Source organism: Anser anser, assembly GCF_964211835.1.
Source record: "Anser anser genome assembly, chromosome: 2".
NCBI classification, from domain to species: domain Eukaryota; kingdom Metazoa; phylum Chordata; class Aves; order Anseriformes; family Anatidae; genus Anser; species Anser anser.
Genome location: NC_139721.1, coordinates 67,814,395 through 67,834,306, shown reverse-complemented (window position 1 = coordinate 67,834,306; position 19,912 = coordinate 67,814,395). Strand labels below are relative to the sequence as shown.

General features: G+C 39.9%; 1 protein-coding gene across 1 annotated transcript in view; it reads right to left on the bottom strand.

Annotated features, from left to right (window-relative positions):
• Positions 1-16,731, bottom strand: part of CLPTM1L (CLPTM1 like) — a 30,219-nt gene extending 13,488 nt beyond the window's left edge. Inside the window, exons 1-9 of the mRNA XM_083824326.1 lie at positions 16,433-16,731; positions 16,135-16,235; positions 14,150-14,339; positions 12,732-12,874; positions 10,778-10,856; positions 5,387-5,504; positions 2,785-2,879; positions 1,423-1,507; positions 254-357 (exon numbers count right to left, since the gene is read on the bottom strand). Coding sequence (XP_083680452.1) covers positions 254-357; positions 1,423-1,507; positions 2,785-2,879; positions 5,387-5,504; positions 10,778-10,856; positions 12,732-12,874; positions 14,150-14,339; positions 16,135-16,235; positions 16,433-16,609 — 1,092 coding nt within the window. The 5' untranslated portion in view covers positions 16,610-16,731. The remainder of the gene's footprint in view (positions 1-253; positions 358-1,422; positions 1,508-2,784; positions 2,880-5,386; positions 5,505-10,777; positions 10,857-12,731; positions 12,875-14,149; positions 14,340-16,134; positions 16,236-16,432) is intronic.
• Positions 16,732-19,912: the final 3,181 nt, after the last annotated feature.

Genomic DNA, 19,912 nt, shown 5'->3' with positions numbered 1-19,912 from the left:
GTCCCAGAAAAACCTGATACTCCCAGCTTAGTTGTTTGATAAAGGGACACTGACTTCTCTACCACTGAAAGCCACATGAACAATGCTGCTACAACACCATACTACTGCAGTGTTTTAACACTAACTACTTTAGCATTCCTTTTCTACAACAAGCCATGAAATAATCTGCTAAACAATGCTGGAAGACTCCAGACACAGGTGGTGGATGTTACTGAGAATATTGCTACTTGGCTCTAGAGCTGTAACAACTCACCTCAATCACGGCACCAATGCCTGCTGGGATCAGTACCAATAAACTTGTCTGTTCATCCAAAAGGAAAAGAAATATTACTACAGTACTAAAGCATCGCCAAAGTACTAGATGGGGAGAAAAAAAAGGAGATTATTAATATTTAAATGAACAGTTGAGATGACAGATGACTGTTGGCCTATTTATTGTAATTCCGTCCTAAGCAGTTTAAGCATGAACTTCTATGGATACACATCTTGATATATCAAGCAGTCCTAGAAACAGACAGTGATCTATATATCCAGACAGATAAAATAAAGAGACAAATAAATACTGAATAAAAAAAAGAAATCTTTATCCCAAAAGATGGAAGGAAAATTGACAATTCAACCGTGTGTTTCTATTACTATGAACTAAGTTTATGAAAGCTGAAAGGCTGTGAGATAACGACAGTCTTTGAACCTCACACAACTAATTCAATGCTTGCAAATTTTAAGAACAGTATTTTAGGGTTATTTTTCAGGTTTTGCAAAATCCTGACTGCTTCTAAATGTCTACCAAGTAGTTCTTAGATTAGACTGAATAGGGACTGGGAAGAGGAAGAGCTACAACACACTCAAACATCAACAATTACGCTGCACTATTTCAGAGCAATTGCCTGTCAGTTTTCACTCAGGGCAAGAGAGACATACAGAAAGGTGACTAAAGTTTGCTAATGAGAGAGTGGAACCACCAATTACTGAAGACTGAAAGACTGACACTTTGATAGTAAGATTAGAAACCGCCTTGTCACCCAGTCTTTCCGATTTGACTTTACTCACTTATTTAACTGGCATTTAGAACTTAAATCTGAAATTCTCTGGTAGTTATCTACAAGGAACACACAGGACTTGCAGGACAAAATTACGTGACGGCACATTCTCTCCACCCACAGGATATTTCCACTCTCCTCATTCTTTTCTTAAAGCATTTTTCTGTTCCTTCAGCAAGGGAAATATGGTAACTGACTTAAACTTATTCTCTATTGCAAGACAGTCAAACCTTGGAAGTGACAGAAGTAATACTTGAGCATCACACTAACAAAGTTGGAACCAGCCTGCTAGCCATTGTCTTTTCATACATAGAACGAGTAAGAATAAAAACAGACAGTATATATTATACACACACATACCACTTTGCATGCTGGGCTATACCTGCTTTTGTAGACATCCCAATCATGCTCCTCTTCTTCTTCCAATAACTGATGTCATTTTTGAATGCAAGGAAATCAAAGAGAAGCTGCAAATAGCAAGAAAAAATCTCATTTGCTGAAAACAGACAGTAATAAAAGACTGTCAGCTGAACTGTTAAAAATGTTAATCTTAAAATTTAAGATAGCCCCACAAGAGAAATGATTAAGTACTACAAATAAAAGCTAAAAAAGAAAAATTGTTTTAAAAGCCCAAAGCTTCAAAAGCGCTGTAAAAAGACAGGAGGAAGTGCATGTACTGCTACTACTACAATGCTGCACCCTGTAAGGAAAGTTATCTGACAGATTATGGACCACTGAGTGGTCCATCTGTCAAATTCATGTCTGTCCAATTTAGAAACAAGGATATCGTGAGGGACAGTGTCAAATACTTTGCACAGATCTATTCACTGACTTTAAAAAAAAAAAGGCATCACAGATTCAAGAAATTCTTGGGTCAGTGAACTTTAATGAAAAAGCTTTTTTTCTTTTAAATTGGGTAAATGGTACACAAAATAAAAAATTTCAGAAAAAAAATTAGTCCCAAACTGCAGATATGTTACAATCTGATAACAGAGAAAAAAAAAAGAATATGGCTGGGAAACGTATGACTTTCCAACCAAATTAATTTTATCTAATGGGAATATAAAGTAAAATAACATGCCCAGCAAATTCTCATCTCTCACAGACGACTGGAATTGTATTCCACATAACTGTAGATGACAAAAATGTTTAAAGTAAAACAATGAGGTCTAAAAAAATTGTTCACTGTAACAAAGAGTCACATTAAACCAACACACCCACAATGCCAATGGCAAGGGACACAGCAAGAAGAAACAACCATGCCCATAACCACAAGTTCCATGATTTACAGCAGTAAATTTGTGAAGTAATTTAGCTTGACTGATCTAAATTTCTGCTGGGGTTAGAAGTTAGAGATTCAAACCCTACTACTGGTGCTGCGTCTATGCAGCTGCAGTGGTACATCTTGTGAGAACTCTGCAGAAAGCTTGAACCACTGTTAACAGGTGATTAATTCTTAGGTCTCCGGTTGAACTCTGACTAAAAGATGTTATAATAAACTTAAATGTTGTATATTTCAGTCAAGACTGTTAGTTTATACCTAGTTATCTCACATTCCTATCTTCTATGAGATTTTTGTATTACTGGAAATAACAGCCGACTTGCACCAGACACCACTTCTATTGCTCTATTGAAATTACAACTCTTAAGAACAGTTCTCAATAAATGACAGAGCTGAAGTTCAAACACCCTCTTTTTTTTCTTATATGCTATAGTATCTAAAATCCCAAGTTTTTCCACTTACATGGAATGCTGCTACGAAAAATGTCAAAGCCAGAAAGTAGAGGTTAGTATCAACAAAAATTCCTTTTACTTCATCTGCATCCTTTTCTGAAAACCCTAAGAGAAAGAACAAGTAATTATACAAGAAGTAGTTGACAGTTAATTGCTGTTAGGTCCAGTATGAAAGGAATCTTATTTCAACCTGCATGTGGTTTTGGTAAGAAAACATAAATCCAGAACAAGATGGCAGCTTTACTGGTAGAACCCGATCTACATATATTTTGGCTAGTTATTTGGGTAGCCTTAAACAAAACCATCATTTACAAGCATACTGGTGTTCTCTTAACACGTTGTACAAATACAACCTAGGCTGAACAGAGACACAAATGGCAAGACACGGGAGGTCATTCTAGCCCAAGTAAGAAGAATAAGGATTACTCAACTTTCACTCTGAACTCTGAAGTTATGCAAGAAAAGTGAGCTTCACAATAAAGACTGAAAAATGAAAAAAGGAGTACACTGTGGAAGACAACAACGGTCAGTGAAAAACTTGGCCATATATGCAGCATTACAGACCCCAGAGAATGGATTAGGCATCAGCTCTTTTGCTGGCGCTCACTGAATTAACTTGGCAGCTTCTCCTTGATAAATGGTAAAAGGAAAAGCATCCTGCAGAAATCACAACCTGTAAGCTGCGTACATATTCTTTACCATCTTATCACATCAAAAAAGGAGGAATGTTGCCATCTTGTTACTTATTGGACGACCGCTAATTCAAAGAGTTAGAGCTGTCTGTGATAAATACGGTTGCCAGTATGAAGGACTGTGTTTTCCAAATGATACAGTATGCTTTTGATCTCTTTCAGTCAGCATTAAGATAGATCGCAGAACAGCTCTTGCGGCCAGCATCAGATTGTCAAGTTCCTGAAATCCATTTTGATCCCATGAGGGTCTTCTATTCCAATTATACCCTCCAGTCAGTTGCTGTGTTTGTCCAAGTTTCTTTTTCAGACCATAATGTAATGCTTTTTTGACATTTGAATAGTTTGCTCGAGTTATAACACTGTTGAGTTCAGCACCAATTTATTTTGTCACATCAGCTGTCCTCACAGGTTATTTATTTTTGGAATTTTGGATTTTGAATCAGAACATGTGTATGATATATATGACTGAATCAGAACACGTGTACGTATATATATAATATGTGTATCTATCTTTTTTTTTCAGGAATCAATGCAATGAATGTCATCCATCGTAAAATACTAACTCAGATCATAATGATTAACCAACTCCTCACTCTTACTAAAATGACTAAACTTTGGTGAACAAGAACATTGAGTAGTACAGATGCAGCAACACCCCTATGTACATCACCTGGGAAACCAGCAAAATACCACACCTACCTGAATTATATACAAAAAGATGAATTGCAAAGGATTTAAGAATCACTAAGCTAATCCAGCATGGAAGCTTACAAGATCTCTTAGCCTGAAAAAAAAAGTTCAAGTTGCTGTCTAAAGAACTTAAAAAGCGATGATCAGGAAGAGCCCTACCATTTGCATACATCAACACCAGTTCAGTTTTCAGTTTTGATACAGTTCTTTACCCTAGCCTAAAGAAGCCAACCAGAGTCTAGTGAGAGAAAACTAAATCAGCGAAAATGACCTTGAAAATAAGATGTAGACTTTTAAGGAGGATGATTAGACTCCTAAAGGTCTGCATCAATGGAACAGGTATTTAAAGGCAGTAAAAGCTTTGCTACACCATCACTGACACAGAGTGTAAGAACTGCACAGTGAAAGCGTACACTTACTCCAGTAACTGGAAGCTGAAACAGTCTCTCTCTCTAGGTCTTTCCTTCATCTCTTTTTAGGAGTTTTGTTTTATTTTAATTCAGCACAGATGCCCGTTATGATCAAAGTTGAGCTTACCAAATAAAATCAAAATGCAGTAAAAATTGTCCGACCAATTCACCTGTTAAAAAATCTAAAAAAATCCCCAACACCATCCAAATCCAAGCCATTCCATTTAAGCCAAATACAGAATTTAACAGTTTAGCCTCCAGTTTATCTGAATTATCCTATATATTTGTAACTGAGGTACTTGACCTGAGCCAAAGTGAGAGGAAAGCCAGTTCTGAAGTGTCAGAAGTAGTATGATTGGAACCAAGATTCTTTCCTTACACTCAGCTTGAGCCCAAAGTCTTTGCTATGCCTGGCTGTATTTCACCACAGGTATATGGCCAGAGTGACGGGCTATAAATAGCTAATATAAAGCTTATATAACTCTGATACAGCTTTTCTGTTCCATGGATGATAGGGGAAACCTGTGGGTGAAATATTCTCCTCTATTTTGACCTGTTATGCTTTCACAGTAGTACTATCCAAATAAAATCGAAAGTTAATACTTAAACAAAAAGTTAATTAACTTCTGCACTCGTTTCCTACCACGTCAACACTTTATTTCCAACCTTACCTTATTAAGGTAAAGCAATTTAAGTTTTGTAGCACTAAATATTTTCACCAGCTAACCAAAAAACAGGCACAATTAAATGTCACCTGTATATGTACAAGAAAAAAAGGTGCTTTTTTTGATACCTAAACTCATTAAAGATGAAAACATACCAAACTGTTGGAGGGAGTACACGGCATCCTGCATGTGGATCCAAAATCGGAGTTTTCCAAGAGATATTTTGTCATATGACACTGTAAGAGGTAGCTCCGTTGTGGAACGATTTATAACCTGAATTTCAAAAAGAAATAGTTTATTTTTAATAGAAGAACCTTGCAACAATTATTTCCATTCATTCTTTCACACAACTTAAGAAGTTGACCTCTTTAAGTCTTGAAATCTTTGCTTTTGTTTTTTTTTCCAAGAGGTGCTAAATCAACAGTTTGTTCTGTTCAAGATCTTATAGCAACCTCACTGTTACTGTGTACATTAAGCTCCCTCTGCTGGTCTCAGCTAAAGTGGGAAAAGTGTGCTTAAGGTAGTTTTCCATTCTGATAGTTCTTCTCTGGATGTATATGATAAGATTATGATAAGGTAGAAGACAAGACAAGCAAAACATATTCTGAAGGCCCCAGTCACACCTTTACTAAATTTACTAATCTGTGGCTGTTTTTGAGAGAAGTGAAGATTATAACAATTCATACAAAAACAAAAGATGGTGAAGCAAGATGTTGCTGCCTGCTCAGAATGCTGAAAACACCACAGCTAAAGCTAAGCAGGATGCCCTGTGTGTAAAACATGACATACACAGTGTCACAAGTAAGTTTAACCTAATTCTCCTGTCTCATCTACCTTTTAATTACAATGAGAACTATCTGGGGACTCCTTAAGTTGAAAAAAAAGTCTTAAATTGCCACAGCTCCTTTTGTTGACTGTCTCTGAAATAGTTTTAAAACAAAAGAAAAAAATATTGTCCTTAGAGATGTTAGAACTCTCCACAGCTACTTAGGCACAAGATCACACAGTATGTGTTAAACTTTCAAGGATAGTTTAAGACTACAGACAGGCAGGCACTCTGAATGGTAACAGTTCAAGATGCTAATTACTACTCAATCATAATTCCCATTTCAGAATTGTTACTCTACACTGTGTATGTTTCTACAGTAATCAGTTAGCTGACGCTTATCAGAGATGAATGGGCTTCTTCTGATCCTAATGTTACTGAAAATGCTTTCAGCCTCCCCATACATCAGAGTCAGATGTGAATCGGGGATTTTGTTCACTCTCCCATTCCATTCCCTCTTCCCTCCAGTGTGTACAAATGATTCTTAATCTCATGACCCTATGGGAGGGGGGGGGGAGGGGCAGAACACAAATGTATGTGAGGGAAAGAAATGGAAGTTGTGAGAGTTTTATAAATCCAGCAGAAAGAAAACTGTCAGGCATCTCCAAACAGTCTGAAGAAAAACAGAATGAAAACAACTAGGTTAGAGCTGAAGGTTGAAGGTGCTAGCAAGATTCTAGTGCTCTTTATCAAAAGCTACGTGCAGGTCTTCCAGGCTTCTCCTTTTTAAAGGATGCCTGTAATCCCTCCATTCTCATTCCAATTTCTCAGCCTATCAAAATTAACATCAACATGTCTGGCAGAAAATGGAAAGAAATTTTATCTATTCAGGACAGACAGAACACACAAATTTTGCAAATACATAGGCAAGTAACATTCTGTGCACACAATGCAGTACTAAGGAGATAGGAGTTGTGCAGGGAGACAACTAGATTGCCACACAAGACAGAAATTCTTGAACACCAAAAGCAAATTAAATGAATTTGTCAAGATCAGAAGAATGAACTCTTTCTTAAGGAACAATTACAAGCCTACAAGTGTTGCCTCAACCTAGTTGAGGTGCGTGAGGCTTGCTAAGCCTTTGAAAACTAGGAAGTTTTCAATCCTCTGCAATACAACCTGTTCTTGGAGTAAGGCCTCAGAACATCACATATTACTTCTAGCACTCTGTCAGTGCTACAAAGCAGTGTGTAAACAGAGCAAACAAGTTCTGCAGTATGAATTTTAATGCATTCCCTTTACTACTTCAGAATCCTGTGTAATCCCCAAACCCAGAGTACTGGGGAGAATGTGTAAGAACACAGCATCACAGAATATCCTGAGTAGGAAGGGATCCACAAAGATCACTGACTAACTGCTGGCTCTGCACAGGACTATGTAAACCATGTATCTAAGGGCATCGTTCAAACGCGTCTTGAACTCCAGCAGGCTCAGTGCCGGGACCATGTCCCTGGAGAGCCTGTTCCAGTGCCCGACCACCCTCTCGGTGAAGAACCTTTTCCTAACAACCAGCCTGACCCTCCCTGCGGCGACTATCTGCATGGACTCTTAGTGCGATGAAGTAAGAGTCTTTATTGCAACCTGGCTACATTCTTTTTATACACTTTCTTTCCAGATGTTTTCCTTCAAAAACCTTCCAACCCCTCTTTACAGTCCTTTGGTCCCTTTGTCTTGTCATCTGCTGATCTTTGTCTTGATGTATCTCTTGGGCTGTTACGTACCTTTTCGCAACCCCCTGATCCTGTGCCTGGTTCTGGTACTGCTCTGTTACTTTTCTTTTCCCCTGGGCCTTGTAGCAGTCTTTGCTCTTATCTCGTTATTTATCTATGCCTCAGGCTCCACGGTGACTCTCATCCTCCACACCTCTTGTCTTCCAGAATTCCCTTCTTTGACTCTCACGTGGTCACAAGTACTTCATCTATGTACACTGTTAATTAAACCTATTTTGTCTATAAGATTACAGATCTCACACTTCCCTCCCCTGTGTCCCAGCTCCATGCCGTTCCCTCGGGTCCTGTCGCTGTCCCCAGAGAGCAGAGCTCAGCGCCTGCCCCTCCGCTCCCCTCGTGAGGGAGCTGCAGGCTGCCATGAGGCCTCCCCTCAGCCTGCTCTGCTCTGGGCTGAACAAACCAAGGGACCTCAGCTGCTCCTCATACATCTCCCCTCTAGACACTTCACCATCTTTGTAGCCCCTCCTTTGGATGCTCTCTAATAGTTTCATGTCCTTCGTATATTGGGGCACCCAAAACGGTCCACAGCACTCAATGTGAGGCCGCACCAGTGCAGAGCAGAGCGGGACAATCCCTTCCCCTGACCGGCTGGCAGCGCTGTGCCTGAGGCACCCCAGGGCTAAACCTGGCCCTTTGGGCTGCCATGGCACACTGCTGGCTCATGTTCAACTTGCCATCGACCAGAACCCCAGAACCCTCTCCACAGGGCTGCTCTCCAGCCTCTTGTCCCCCAGTCTGTACGTACAGCCAGGGTTGCTCCATCCCAGGTGCAGAAACTGGCACTTGCTCCTGTTAAATTTCATGCTGCTGCTGATTGCCCAGCCCTCTAGTTTGTCAAGATTTCTCTGTAAGGTCCCTCTACCCTCAAGGGAATCAACAGCTCCTCCTAATTTAGTATCACCTGCAATCTTCCTTAGTACACATTTGAGTCCTGCATCCAGGTTGTTTATAAAAACAGTGAAGAGAACTGGCCCTAAAATGGATCCCTCAGGAACCTCGCTAGTGACTGGCTGCCAGCCTGGTGTAACCCCAGTTAGTAAAACCTTCTGAGCCTGACCCATCAGCCCACTGTTCACTCACTGCATTATGTAGTAGTCAACATGAGAAACACAGTCATCATACTGTACTAAATTCTAGTACTTCTAAGACCTACAGCTGGGTGAAAATCATAGTCAGTTCAAAACCTACACAACTTAGCAGAACGAGGGAAAATCCATCTTCAGCACCATGACGAGGTCAGGCATACCAAGCAGATAACACACATACCCTATTTACAGTCAACTGCTGGCCTTACTCCACACACAAGCTGTATTACCTTCCTCCCTTATTCTTTCCTGTTCTTCAAATACCCCTCTCATTAACTCATGGGACACATAACATTAGACCAGACTTTCTGTAGGGCTTGCGAGCAGTTTGCCTCGCTACTGAAAAGTTACATAAGCCAGCGCTGAAGGGAAATTTTGCTAGTTTTGATAGATTAGTCTTTGCAGCACGTTCTCAAGATCTTTATCACTGCGAGTTGCAATAGCATTGACCATGACATGCATGACAGCTGTGGGAATGCTCTTAGCCACATGAGAACGTTGAGTTTATTTGTAAACAGGGCACATGACCGGTTGGAAACTCATATGAATGTACTGAACTTAACAATGAGCTGTGGTAAGAAACTCAAAACAAAGGACAGTGACTGCTTGTAAAGACATTACAAGAGTATCTAATGAAATACTGGACAGAACTATCTGGTACAAAAATTTGTAACTGAAATGCGGAGGAGTTTATTTTGCCAAACAAGGTTGGGATGGGGTAGAAATGTTCTTAAAGGATATTCTCCCCAGCATTCAGGAAGAAAATTCTTTGTCTAAGCTGAAGTTTATGAATTGGAAAGGCGATTTATAAGGTCTATGGAAAGTATGCATCTACCAAAGCTCCCACCTAGAAGATGCTGAATCCAGATATGCTCATTTAACAGTTCTGAGACATTCTTAAGCATTCAAGGTTTTTGTTCTCAGTCACTGATTCCTAATTTCTAGTCGGTGTAACTGAAAAACAAATGCAGGGCTTAACTAAAAGGTGCTGGATGAACATGGCTTAGATGCAGGGGGCTGCAATGTATGACTTGCAGTAACAAAACTGCATGATATCCTCCAACTGAAGAGTTGGGTAAAAGCTAAATAGAGAATTCAATTTAAATGTATGAAAAAACACCTGTTTTTACTGCAGGGGTGAATGACCACTAGAACAGGTTGCCCGGAGATGTTGCGGAGTATTCATCCTTGAATATATCCAAACCCCAAATGGACAAGGTCTTGCGCAACCTGCTCTTGGTGCCCCAGCTCTGAGCACGTGTGCTGGACTAGAGACCTCCAGAGATCCCTAACAACCTCATCCTTCTGTGATTCTGTCAACGACATTTTCAAGTCCTGATCTGAGTGCATAAACTCGTTAGATGTACTGTTAGTGTATTGGCAGCAGGTATGCTCAAGTTACTCTAATATGATAGAGGGTACCACTGGAAAATTTAACCACAAGTGAATCTGTTTGAACTAAGTCAGTGGCTATTCTCTTATCCCCATGTTACTGCAGTACCAGCTGTATTCAGTGTGCTCATTTCCCTAGAAGATACTAGGAGTAGTTCTGGAACGCTAACACAACTTCATCAAACGGTTTAAAGAGTCAAACTGCTCATGTGCTTGCTCCCACCACAGCTGCTGCTGCAGATTTCCTTCATATCTACCCAAAAGGCAGGAGCGATGGAATCCAAATATCCTTTGACAGAACAGAAGGGAGCGTTTGGCAGATATTTCAAAATGCAGATTCAGACTCTGCAGTTGCCACAACTGACCACGTTAAGTTAAACAACAGTCATTGATAGTCCTTGCGTGACTTTATAGTTTTTCATTAAACAACCTATGAAGAAAATCTTAATTATAACAACATTGAAGATTACTGTTAAAACTATTAAATGTAATTAAAGGTTTTCTATTACTCACCATCAAATCTTTCACTCTGTTGCTTAGCTGATCAATAAATAATATTGGAAGGTAATGCACTGTCTTCCCCAACTGAACCCTAGGATGTTTAAACATGGATTTTATAACTGTAGTGATCTAAAAAGAAAACTACTTTTATTCAAGTTAGCACTCAATCAGCACTTTCAGATCTACCCGTGTAGGTATTTCCCACCATCTTTTCAGGCACATTATTCTTTAACACACAGCATGAAAGAAGCAACTGCTAGCCTGGAATCTCTCATTGAGAGATGTCTGCATAAGAAGTGTGCGTGTTATATTTCTCTTTTCAGTTTGTTTTTACTTTTCAGTAGAAAGAATAAGCAAAAAAGAATGAAAGACAAATGAAATTAGCCGTGATGATGCTGAAGCTGTTGCATGAACAAGGGTAGAGGAAATTTAAAAGTTTGCCAAAGAGAAACACGATGAGGTTTACCACCATATATTTGTATCCTTTGTCTCAAGTATCCCTCTCCTCCTGCAATGACAACGTTCCACCATCTCCCCCCCTCCTCTCCAGCCCCAGTGACACCTACTAGCTCAGCAATAGCACATGCTCTACCTAGCATGGGACCATGTAAACACTGGCTGCTATGCACACAAGATGGCTAGATACTACTGATGAGAGTGCACAAGGAGCATCTACATTCGCTGCCTTTTCCTGAACAGAAACACTTGTTTGGATTGCTCTACCACCTCATCAGCCTGCACAAAACCAGTAATAACAACCTTTGAGGCCTTGACAAAACCGACCACTGGAAAATTGTTTTGTTGGTATTTTGGAAAAGTATTTAGCCTAGGGCCCTGAAAGAGACAAATTCTTAAAGCTCTTCACTAGAGAGGCAGTTATCTACACTATAGTATACTCAGTAAGAGTCTGTGGAGCTAGCACAACTGAGCTTATTCAAGTCTGGAAATTGAATTTTAGTAGTTCACAAAAGGAAGAAGTCTCTATGTACGGTAACTACATAGTAAATACTCAAGGGGCAACAGTAATACAGAGAAGTATTAACTTGAGGATCAGAAATAGTTTGATTCTTCAACTGAAGAGAGTTAAATTTCTAGATAACAATTACAATCAAAGCTACTGCTAGTGGAATTGCATCCAAACTACTTTCTGCGTAATGCGATGATAAAACAGCACTGAAGAGCATCTAGATATGACCAGAAAAGATCCATCAACCCCTTCCTGTTTTGGGTCTGTCTCAGGAGTTGCTAAGTTTATCTATTCTGCTTGGGAAGCTATCCCAGAACCCCAGAGTCTGCTGACTAAGCAACTGCTTCTGGATTTAACAGGATACTTGTAGAGAAAGGCATCAACATACGGCAGCACCAGCCAACACAGCGCTATTTATACGGTTAACACTGGAAGAAATTTAAGCAAGCTGTGAACAGAAGCTACTGCCTGCCTAAAATCTCGCTTTTTATGTTTTTCTTGAGAAAACTAAATTATGTAGGACAACGCATTGTCAAAGGGAAATAAAACCAGTCATAGAGGGGGGAAAAAGATGGGATGGGAGATCAGCCGTGCCACTTAAGCACTTGCTGTTTGGACACAACTGGATGTGAAGGTTAACTGCAAAGGTCAAGGAACAATAATTGCTTTAAAGGCCAGAAGTATGATTTGAGAACAAGAAGGTGTGAAACCTGCTGTAGCATTTTACTTGTGTCTTTGCAGTTCTGCTTTGTGTTACCCTGGTAACTCCCATACAAAAAGGTATTTTAAACTCTGAACTGCCCATAACAAGACATTTCCAACAAGGCGTTCTAGCACATAATACCTTACTAACTGTCATTACTGAAATGCAGGCATTAAAGAGTGCCTATTTTTGTCTCCTAAGCTCCGATATAAAAATAAAATACTAAAGGACAGGCAAGATTTTTGTAGAAAAACCAATTAAGCTTATAATCTAGCAAAATTAAGTCATCAACTTACATCTTCATGTAACGGTGAACATCAGCTGGGAGGGATGATCCATCAAACACAAAATCTTCCACCATGACATTTAAGGTCAACCTTGACCTCCAGTGAGAGACGGGTTCATCTAAAGCGCTGGTCTGCTTTTCTGCTTCAATTTGCTTTAAAAATACAACAAACACACATACTGCTAAACAATACAGAATTTTGAACAGGATAATACTCTAACTCATAGAAACTACTGAGTCATTAGCTGTATCACAAAACAGACATTCATTAAGAAATACTTTACCTTAATTTAGACTAGACCAAGTATTTTGCTCAAATACAGCAGAACATATTGTAAATGCCAACCGCAATTTGATACTGAACAATTCATTGCCTATTCAAAGTCCCGTTCATCAAGAATGAATATTCAGCTTATTTATTTTAATTCCTTATGCATCTGCACGCTCTGAAAACAGTCACTTGAAAGTAAGAACAGTGGAGTATTCAGATATTACTTCAAAACAGTCAAAAGGATGATTGACTGTATTAATCTGGGGGAGTAAAAAGATCTGACCATTTGCTTTGAATTTCTGAGCCTCCAAATGCTGTGGAAAGCAGTGCTGAAACAGTTTCCGTAGCTTTCAGTAGATGCTTGCCCCCCAAGGCATCCTACTCGCTTTTCCTTGGATGACCACCACCTGCTATCACCTTTTAATGCTGGACTCTAGCTTCAACTCGTTTTCAACTTTATTATAACAACATTTAGAAATAGCACTGAGAGCTACAAGTGTATTTCAGATTCCAAAGAAGAGCAAGGTGAAATTCTCTAACTCCCCTTGAAAGTGAAATACAAGAGCCATTGCGTTTCGTTAAACAACACCGCATTTTTTCCTCCGGTGAGTTATTTCAGCATTTGTCAAAGGATACTACTATCATATTCTCTTGAATTGAACTGGAAAGTAGGAACATCCGACAGAAAAAGAAGCAATCTACTCTTTGGTCACTCACCGATGTGAGTTAGTATCTCTATTTTACAAAAGCAAAGTAAATTATTTCACATGAATCTAACTCATTATAGAAAGCAGCATCATTCTGTTACAGAACAATACAGTATTTCTCCCACAAGGAATGAATCCTTGAAGAAATTAATGTTAACTAGGGAAATGTTTTAATAGCAGACACTATTATAGAGGGCTCCACATTTGCTGTGCTGAAAGGTCTACTATTAGTGTACCAGCTGATAATCAAGCAAAAAGAGGTGTTTTGGTTGCGCCCTCCCCCCACTTTTTAAATATCATTATTACTCTAAAGATGCAAGCGCTGCAGCTGCTAAAACCACAAGTGTCTATAAAGCTTGTATTAACTTGAGGATCAGAAACAGTTTGGTTCTTCAGTAAAACTATATGTATTTTTTCCCCAGTTTTTCTACAGATAGAAAACCCACGTACCTGTGTGGTTGATTCTCCCGTGAGCAAATTAATCTCTTCTGGTTTAGGGACCATGTATGTGGTCAGAGGGCTTACTATATGCACCTGCTTACCATCGTGCCAAGGCAAAATGCCAGCATGATGAAGAAATATATATGCATATAACGTGCCGTTATTTCGAGTCTTCTTTGGTACAGAGACATTCACTGTCCTAAAACACAAAATAAGTACGTTACGAGGTGACATATGTTGGAATACCAAGCTGTTACATATGAGGATCGCTGAAGATGTTAAGATGTTCTGAAAGCAAGCAAGAACATGCTGGGGCTAATGTGCCCTACTGAGCCATGACCAGGTGGCTCAATTTATGTACTCTGGTATGTTATGTAATATTTGCATTACCAAAGTTTTACTGCTATCTTAAGACACTTTCATCTTTGTCCAATTCATCTTTTATTATCCTAAATAACACAGGACCGAGTTATCAGTTTTGTAACCCAGCCAACAGGTCATACTGCCAAATTATGACAGAACTTGTAGAAAATAACCTTCCACGCACTATGTCGACAGAGCGTATACATGATAAAAAGATTAGAAGGAAATTCAGTTATGCCAAGCACTTTGCATTAAGGACGATCTTCTCGGCTACGGCATGCCAAGCTCACAACTCTACAGAGCCTCCAACCACAAAGTCACTCCCCTTGTGCCTGCCAGGGAAGCATCCTGTTAATTTGATCAGGTTGATTTTGTCTGGATACTCTCACTGGCCCAGCAGACCGTCAGTAAAACAGTTCTATTTTCATGTCTGCCAGAGATAAAGTTTACCGTGACCTGCACTGCAGAAGTTCACGTTCTTTAATTATGAAACATGCAGAATGTGAAAGAGCCAGGGTGAACCTCTGACCTCAGATACGAGATAACAACTTTAAACAACAAAAAAAATGAAGCAGCTAATACAGTTGTTCTAACCATCATGTGTGTCTCTTTATAATTAAAGAGTGCAGTGTTATATTCAGAAATTCATCTAAGGGCATGATCTTAGCACCACCATCCCTTCAGAAAATCTTGAAACAGTAAACCACCAGAAAAAGGTTTACTTTTACTATTGTTGGCACTGAAACAGTTATACCAAAGCACGTTGTTACAATACAAGAAGAGAGAACACGGGATCTACAACTTCCAGGTTCTATTCAGGGTCTGAAGCCACAGCTATTCTGGCTGCACGTTATTAGAGAAAGGTCTTAAAGATTTTCCAGACGTGTTGACTTACATCTTCACAAGGGAAAGCCACTTTTACTATCACAAGCAAAGCATGCTTCTGTAAAGTATTTGTTTGTATGACTTAAAACAGTACGTTGATTTAAACCAACCAACGCTAAAGTAATCTAGCACAGCTTGTAATACAAGTGTTTAGGGTGGGATCTGAAAGTTACAGTAGACAACAGATGACAGCATTCAAGGCCTGTAAGATATACGTGCGAGAAACATATTTCTTAGCACATCTTTGTTCAGCATAGATTTCTTTCTTGCCACTGAGAGACGATCATTCAACGTAAGAGAAGTTTGTCTAAGAGGCTGCTCTTAGAACATAGTACACCGTTTCTGTCAAGGCAGGTGCTATACTGATCTGTGATACACGAAATATTCTAGGAATCTTCCATTAAGAAAACAAACAAACAAACAACTAGTTTTTATCTACCGTAGCGCTTTGTCCTTGGCTCCAAAGCTGAAGTCCAACTGACAGCTTTCCTGCCTTGGCACTGAGAATATGGAAAACAAGTACAAACTGAATGGCCCACAGAGCGTGCAGCAATAGCTTCAACCCGGAACCAAACAATGCAAAGACAACTCAGCTCCTCCAACGATACTGTCACCAAGAGTATACCTACTTACTTCATGCGTATTTCTTTCTATGTGACTATCAATTTATGTACTTGACGTGAATGGCTATTAATTTGGCTACACGCTCCAGAACTAACCAAAAAACTATCAGCATTGCCACTTACCTTTCGAATTTAGACTCGACATCAAAATCCTCCACGTTCAAAACCAGGTCTACGTTGCTCTCAGCTCCGATGTTCGACCGTGTGGTAGTGTAGACGCTTAGCTGGAATGAAGGAGAAGACGACCGGGAAATCAGGGCACGGAAACACAACGCTGGCACATCACCGAGGTGAGGGCAGGGCTTCGCGACCCAGCTCCACAAGCTGGGCAGGGCACCGGTGGGCTCAATAAACGGGGAAAACGCCCCGGTACCTCCTCCTCGCCCCCCCCCCCGTTACCGGCCGCCCCCCGCTCTCCCACCTGCAGCTTGGGCCGCCGCGCCAGGTAGGGCCAGACGCAGGCGGGGTGGGCGGCGGCGGCCCCCGCGGCCGGGCAGGGCCGCGTGTAGACGATGCCGTACATGACCCAGCCCGTGTGCGCCACGTAGATGGCGAACAGCCCCACCGCCAGCCCGCTCAGCGAGCTGCGGCTCAGCATGTTGCCCGGCCGCCACCCCCCCGGCAACAACCGCAACCGCCCCGCCGCCGCCCGCGCATCCCCCCCGCCGCCGGGGAAGGAAGGAAGGAAGCCGCTGCCCGCCCGTCACTTCCGGGAAGGGCGGAGGCGGAAGGGGCGGGGCGCCCCTGCCTAGCAACCGGCGCGGCGCTGCGGCCTGCCGGGGCCCACTACTCGGGCGATGATAGTTTTATAAAAACAAACAAATAAACAAAACAAAACACCAACCCCAAGCCTCTCTGTTTTCTTCAGGGTTTCCTTAAGCTTCTGTAAGCTTTAGCTGAAAGGAAGAACTTCTTTACGGAAAGGGTTGTGAGGCATTGGAATGGGCTGCCCAGGGAAGTGGTTGAGTCACCATCCCTGGAGGTCTTTAAGAGACGTTTAGATGTAGAGCTTAGTGATATGGCTTAGTGGAGGACCTGTTAGTGTTAGGTCAGAGGTTGGACTAGGTGATCTTGGAGGTCTCTTCCAGCCTAGATGATTCTGTGAAATACAGAGACCTTAAAGAAAACAGTGGAGATACCCCAGCAGATAGTTGGAGCAGTGCTGCCCTGCTTGCCTTCTTTTCCTTAACCTTTTATAGTGTAATCTACACCCACAAGTATAAAAAACAAAGCATTATTAATATAATCTACAAGTATAAAACCAAAGCACTATTAATATAATCTACACCCACAAGTATAAAAAACAAAGCACTATTAATATAATCTACACCCACAAGTATAAAACCAAAGCATTATTAATGTAATGCACTCCCACAAGAATAAAACAAATGCGTTATTTGCATATTGGAGCAAAACGAAAGAAATATATTGAAGCAAAAAGGGTGTGAGGGAAAATGAAAAAAAATACATTCAAGCAAAAATGGTTCAGGTTTTAAAGCATTTCTTCATAACTAAATGTGTATGTCTATTAGGTTGTCACTGAAAAAATAAATTTTGTTTTGGACAAGTGATTATCAAAGTGTTTGATCTTTTTTCCTTTGAACAGGTTGACAATGCGTTTACTGCCCTCCACACTGTGTTTCTTCATGCATACTGCATGACTAACCCCGAGAACATTACTCAAAACCTGCATGCACACCATAAATTGAAATTAGTGACTAATTTTAAGAAAAGCATTAACAAGTCTTCACTTGAACACTTCACGTCATTAAGAATGTGTCATTGGTAAACTTCACCTTTCCCTCATTCTCAAAAACATCCGTAGGTTTAGTTCAAGCTTATATCCACTGGACCTAATTATACATTTTTTCCCCACCTTCTGTTATGCATTTCTCACATGTGTAGTAACTGCAGTGTCACCTCACCTCTTGCCTGTTCCCTGGATAACGAAGTAGCCTGAACTACTGCAGTGTAGTTTAGATAGTCTTGTTCTCCAGGCCTCTAGAGCCCCTTTTCTGAATCTCTTTTGATCTTCCAATACTCTTCTTTAAGCACAGATGATAGATAGAATTGGATTCAATATATCTGTCATCCAAAGGGGAAAAAAGAGACATCCCCCCAAAAAACAAAACAAAAACAAACAAAAAAAAGAACTTAAAACCCTGCCTTTCTGTATTTCATACTCCCACTTGTCAGGTAAATGTTGGTCTCCTGTACACGTGGCCAACAGAGGACATGCATCAATAAAGCACGTCTAAACTTGTATGGACTTGGTTTTATTCACAATTATGATTGTATCCTTTACCTTGGTGTTTATTGAAATAATGTCTAAGAACAAAATCCAAAGGAAACAGAACATTTTTTTCTTTCATTTTTAATTTGGCTTCACGCTGAAAATTCAATTTACAAGCCAGTCATAAAGAAAATGTCCAGTTGGGCAGAACGAGCCGTGATTGTATACTGCAACATCAACACTTGTAGTGTATCATTTAGTTCCCTTTCAGTAAATCACACAGCTTACAGCAGAGTTGAAGCTTTTACGTCATTGCTATTTGGCTCAGTTAGTTCATCACACACTGTAGTCCATTTCAACTTATCAACAAAAACTAGCAAGAAAAGAATACTCAAATTGAGGTATTTCCTTTAAGAATTTACTGATCACTGGTATTCAGAGGTAATGTTAAATCATATAGTTTTAAACATTGAAAAATGTACAAAACCAAGTTCATCTTTTAAAAATATTATCCGTAGTCTTCCATGCATGTTAATAAAAAATATAAAAATCAAAATTTGTAGCACTGAAGCTATACTTTGCGTTTTGTGAAAGTATTTCCACAATCGGAACCACAAGCTACAGTCATCTTTAGTACACTACCTGCCTTTCAGTTACAAAGTATAGTCAGCTCAGTGCAAAGACAGTCTATATACACATACCTTAGGAGCCATAGGAGGGAAATATACAGCAGAAAAAATGCATTCAGGTCGTTATCATCATCCAGTAGCACTATATATTGTTACAGGTTTACACTGCATATCCAAGGGCTATAAGAAAAAGCTTGCAGCCAATATGCATCTTTAAACCGACTGCTTGAACAGCCTTGAAGTCAACAGGAGCTGTACCACTGATGGAACAAGCACATCATACCTTGCGAACGAGTTCCTACAAAACTGTACTTCCTGCTCTATCAGCACGGGTTTTCAACTAAAAGCATCCTCTTCATGGCAGTGCCTAACTTGGATTCAGTAGCGGAGAGAGAAAATCCCAAACTGTGATCATTAAAAGGTTAACTTTTTGTTTTTTTTTTTGCATTTAAATTCTCAAGTGTGTTCAAAAACATAGCAATACTTTTTAAAAAATGTATAAATTATGTCCTCAATGCAAGTTTAACAGTAATTCAAGAGATCAAAAACTTCTTATGAATTATTTCTCAGCTTGTTGATATTGCATTTTATTCTTTCAGAAAAGATGAACTAGTACCTGTGATCAAATTAGAAATGTCTTGCACACCTGGGTAGGTGCTGGGAATTACAAAAATGTTTAGAAAGTGGTCCCATTGAACAGATGCCTGATACTTTCAACACGATGCTGAACACTGAAGTTATATAGTACATAATTAAACGTAAGCAGATGCTTAGTCTTGGTCCTCCTCCAGGATACAAAAAAAATCTATCACTTCTAGAGATTTACTTCTGACTTCTATTTCTAACATTACTGATTTACATGGAGCTCTTAATACCCTTAGAGCAATTACAGAAAGCAATATAACAAATCACCAACACAAACAACTATATAGACAAGCAGCCGCAACCGATGCGCTTTTTGTCTAAGTATATACAATCGCTAAGGAGAGATGTTTAAGTTAAGGGATTGTAATCCACATACTTAAAATACAATTTCACC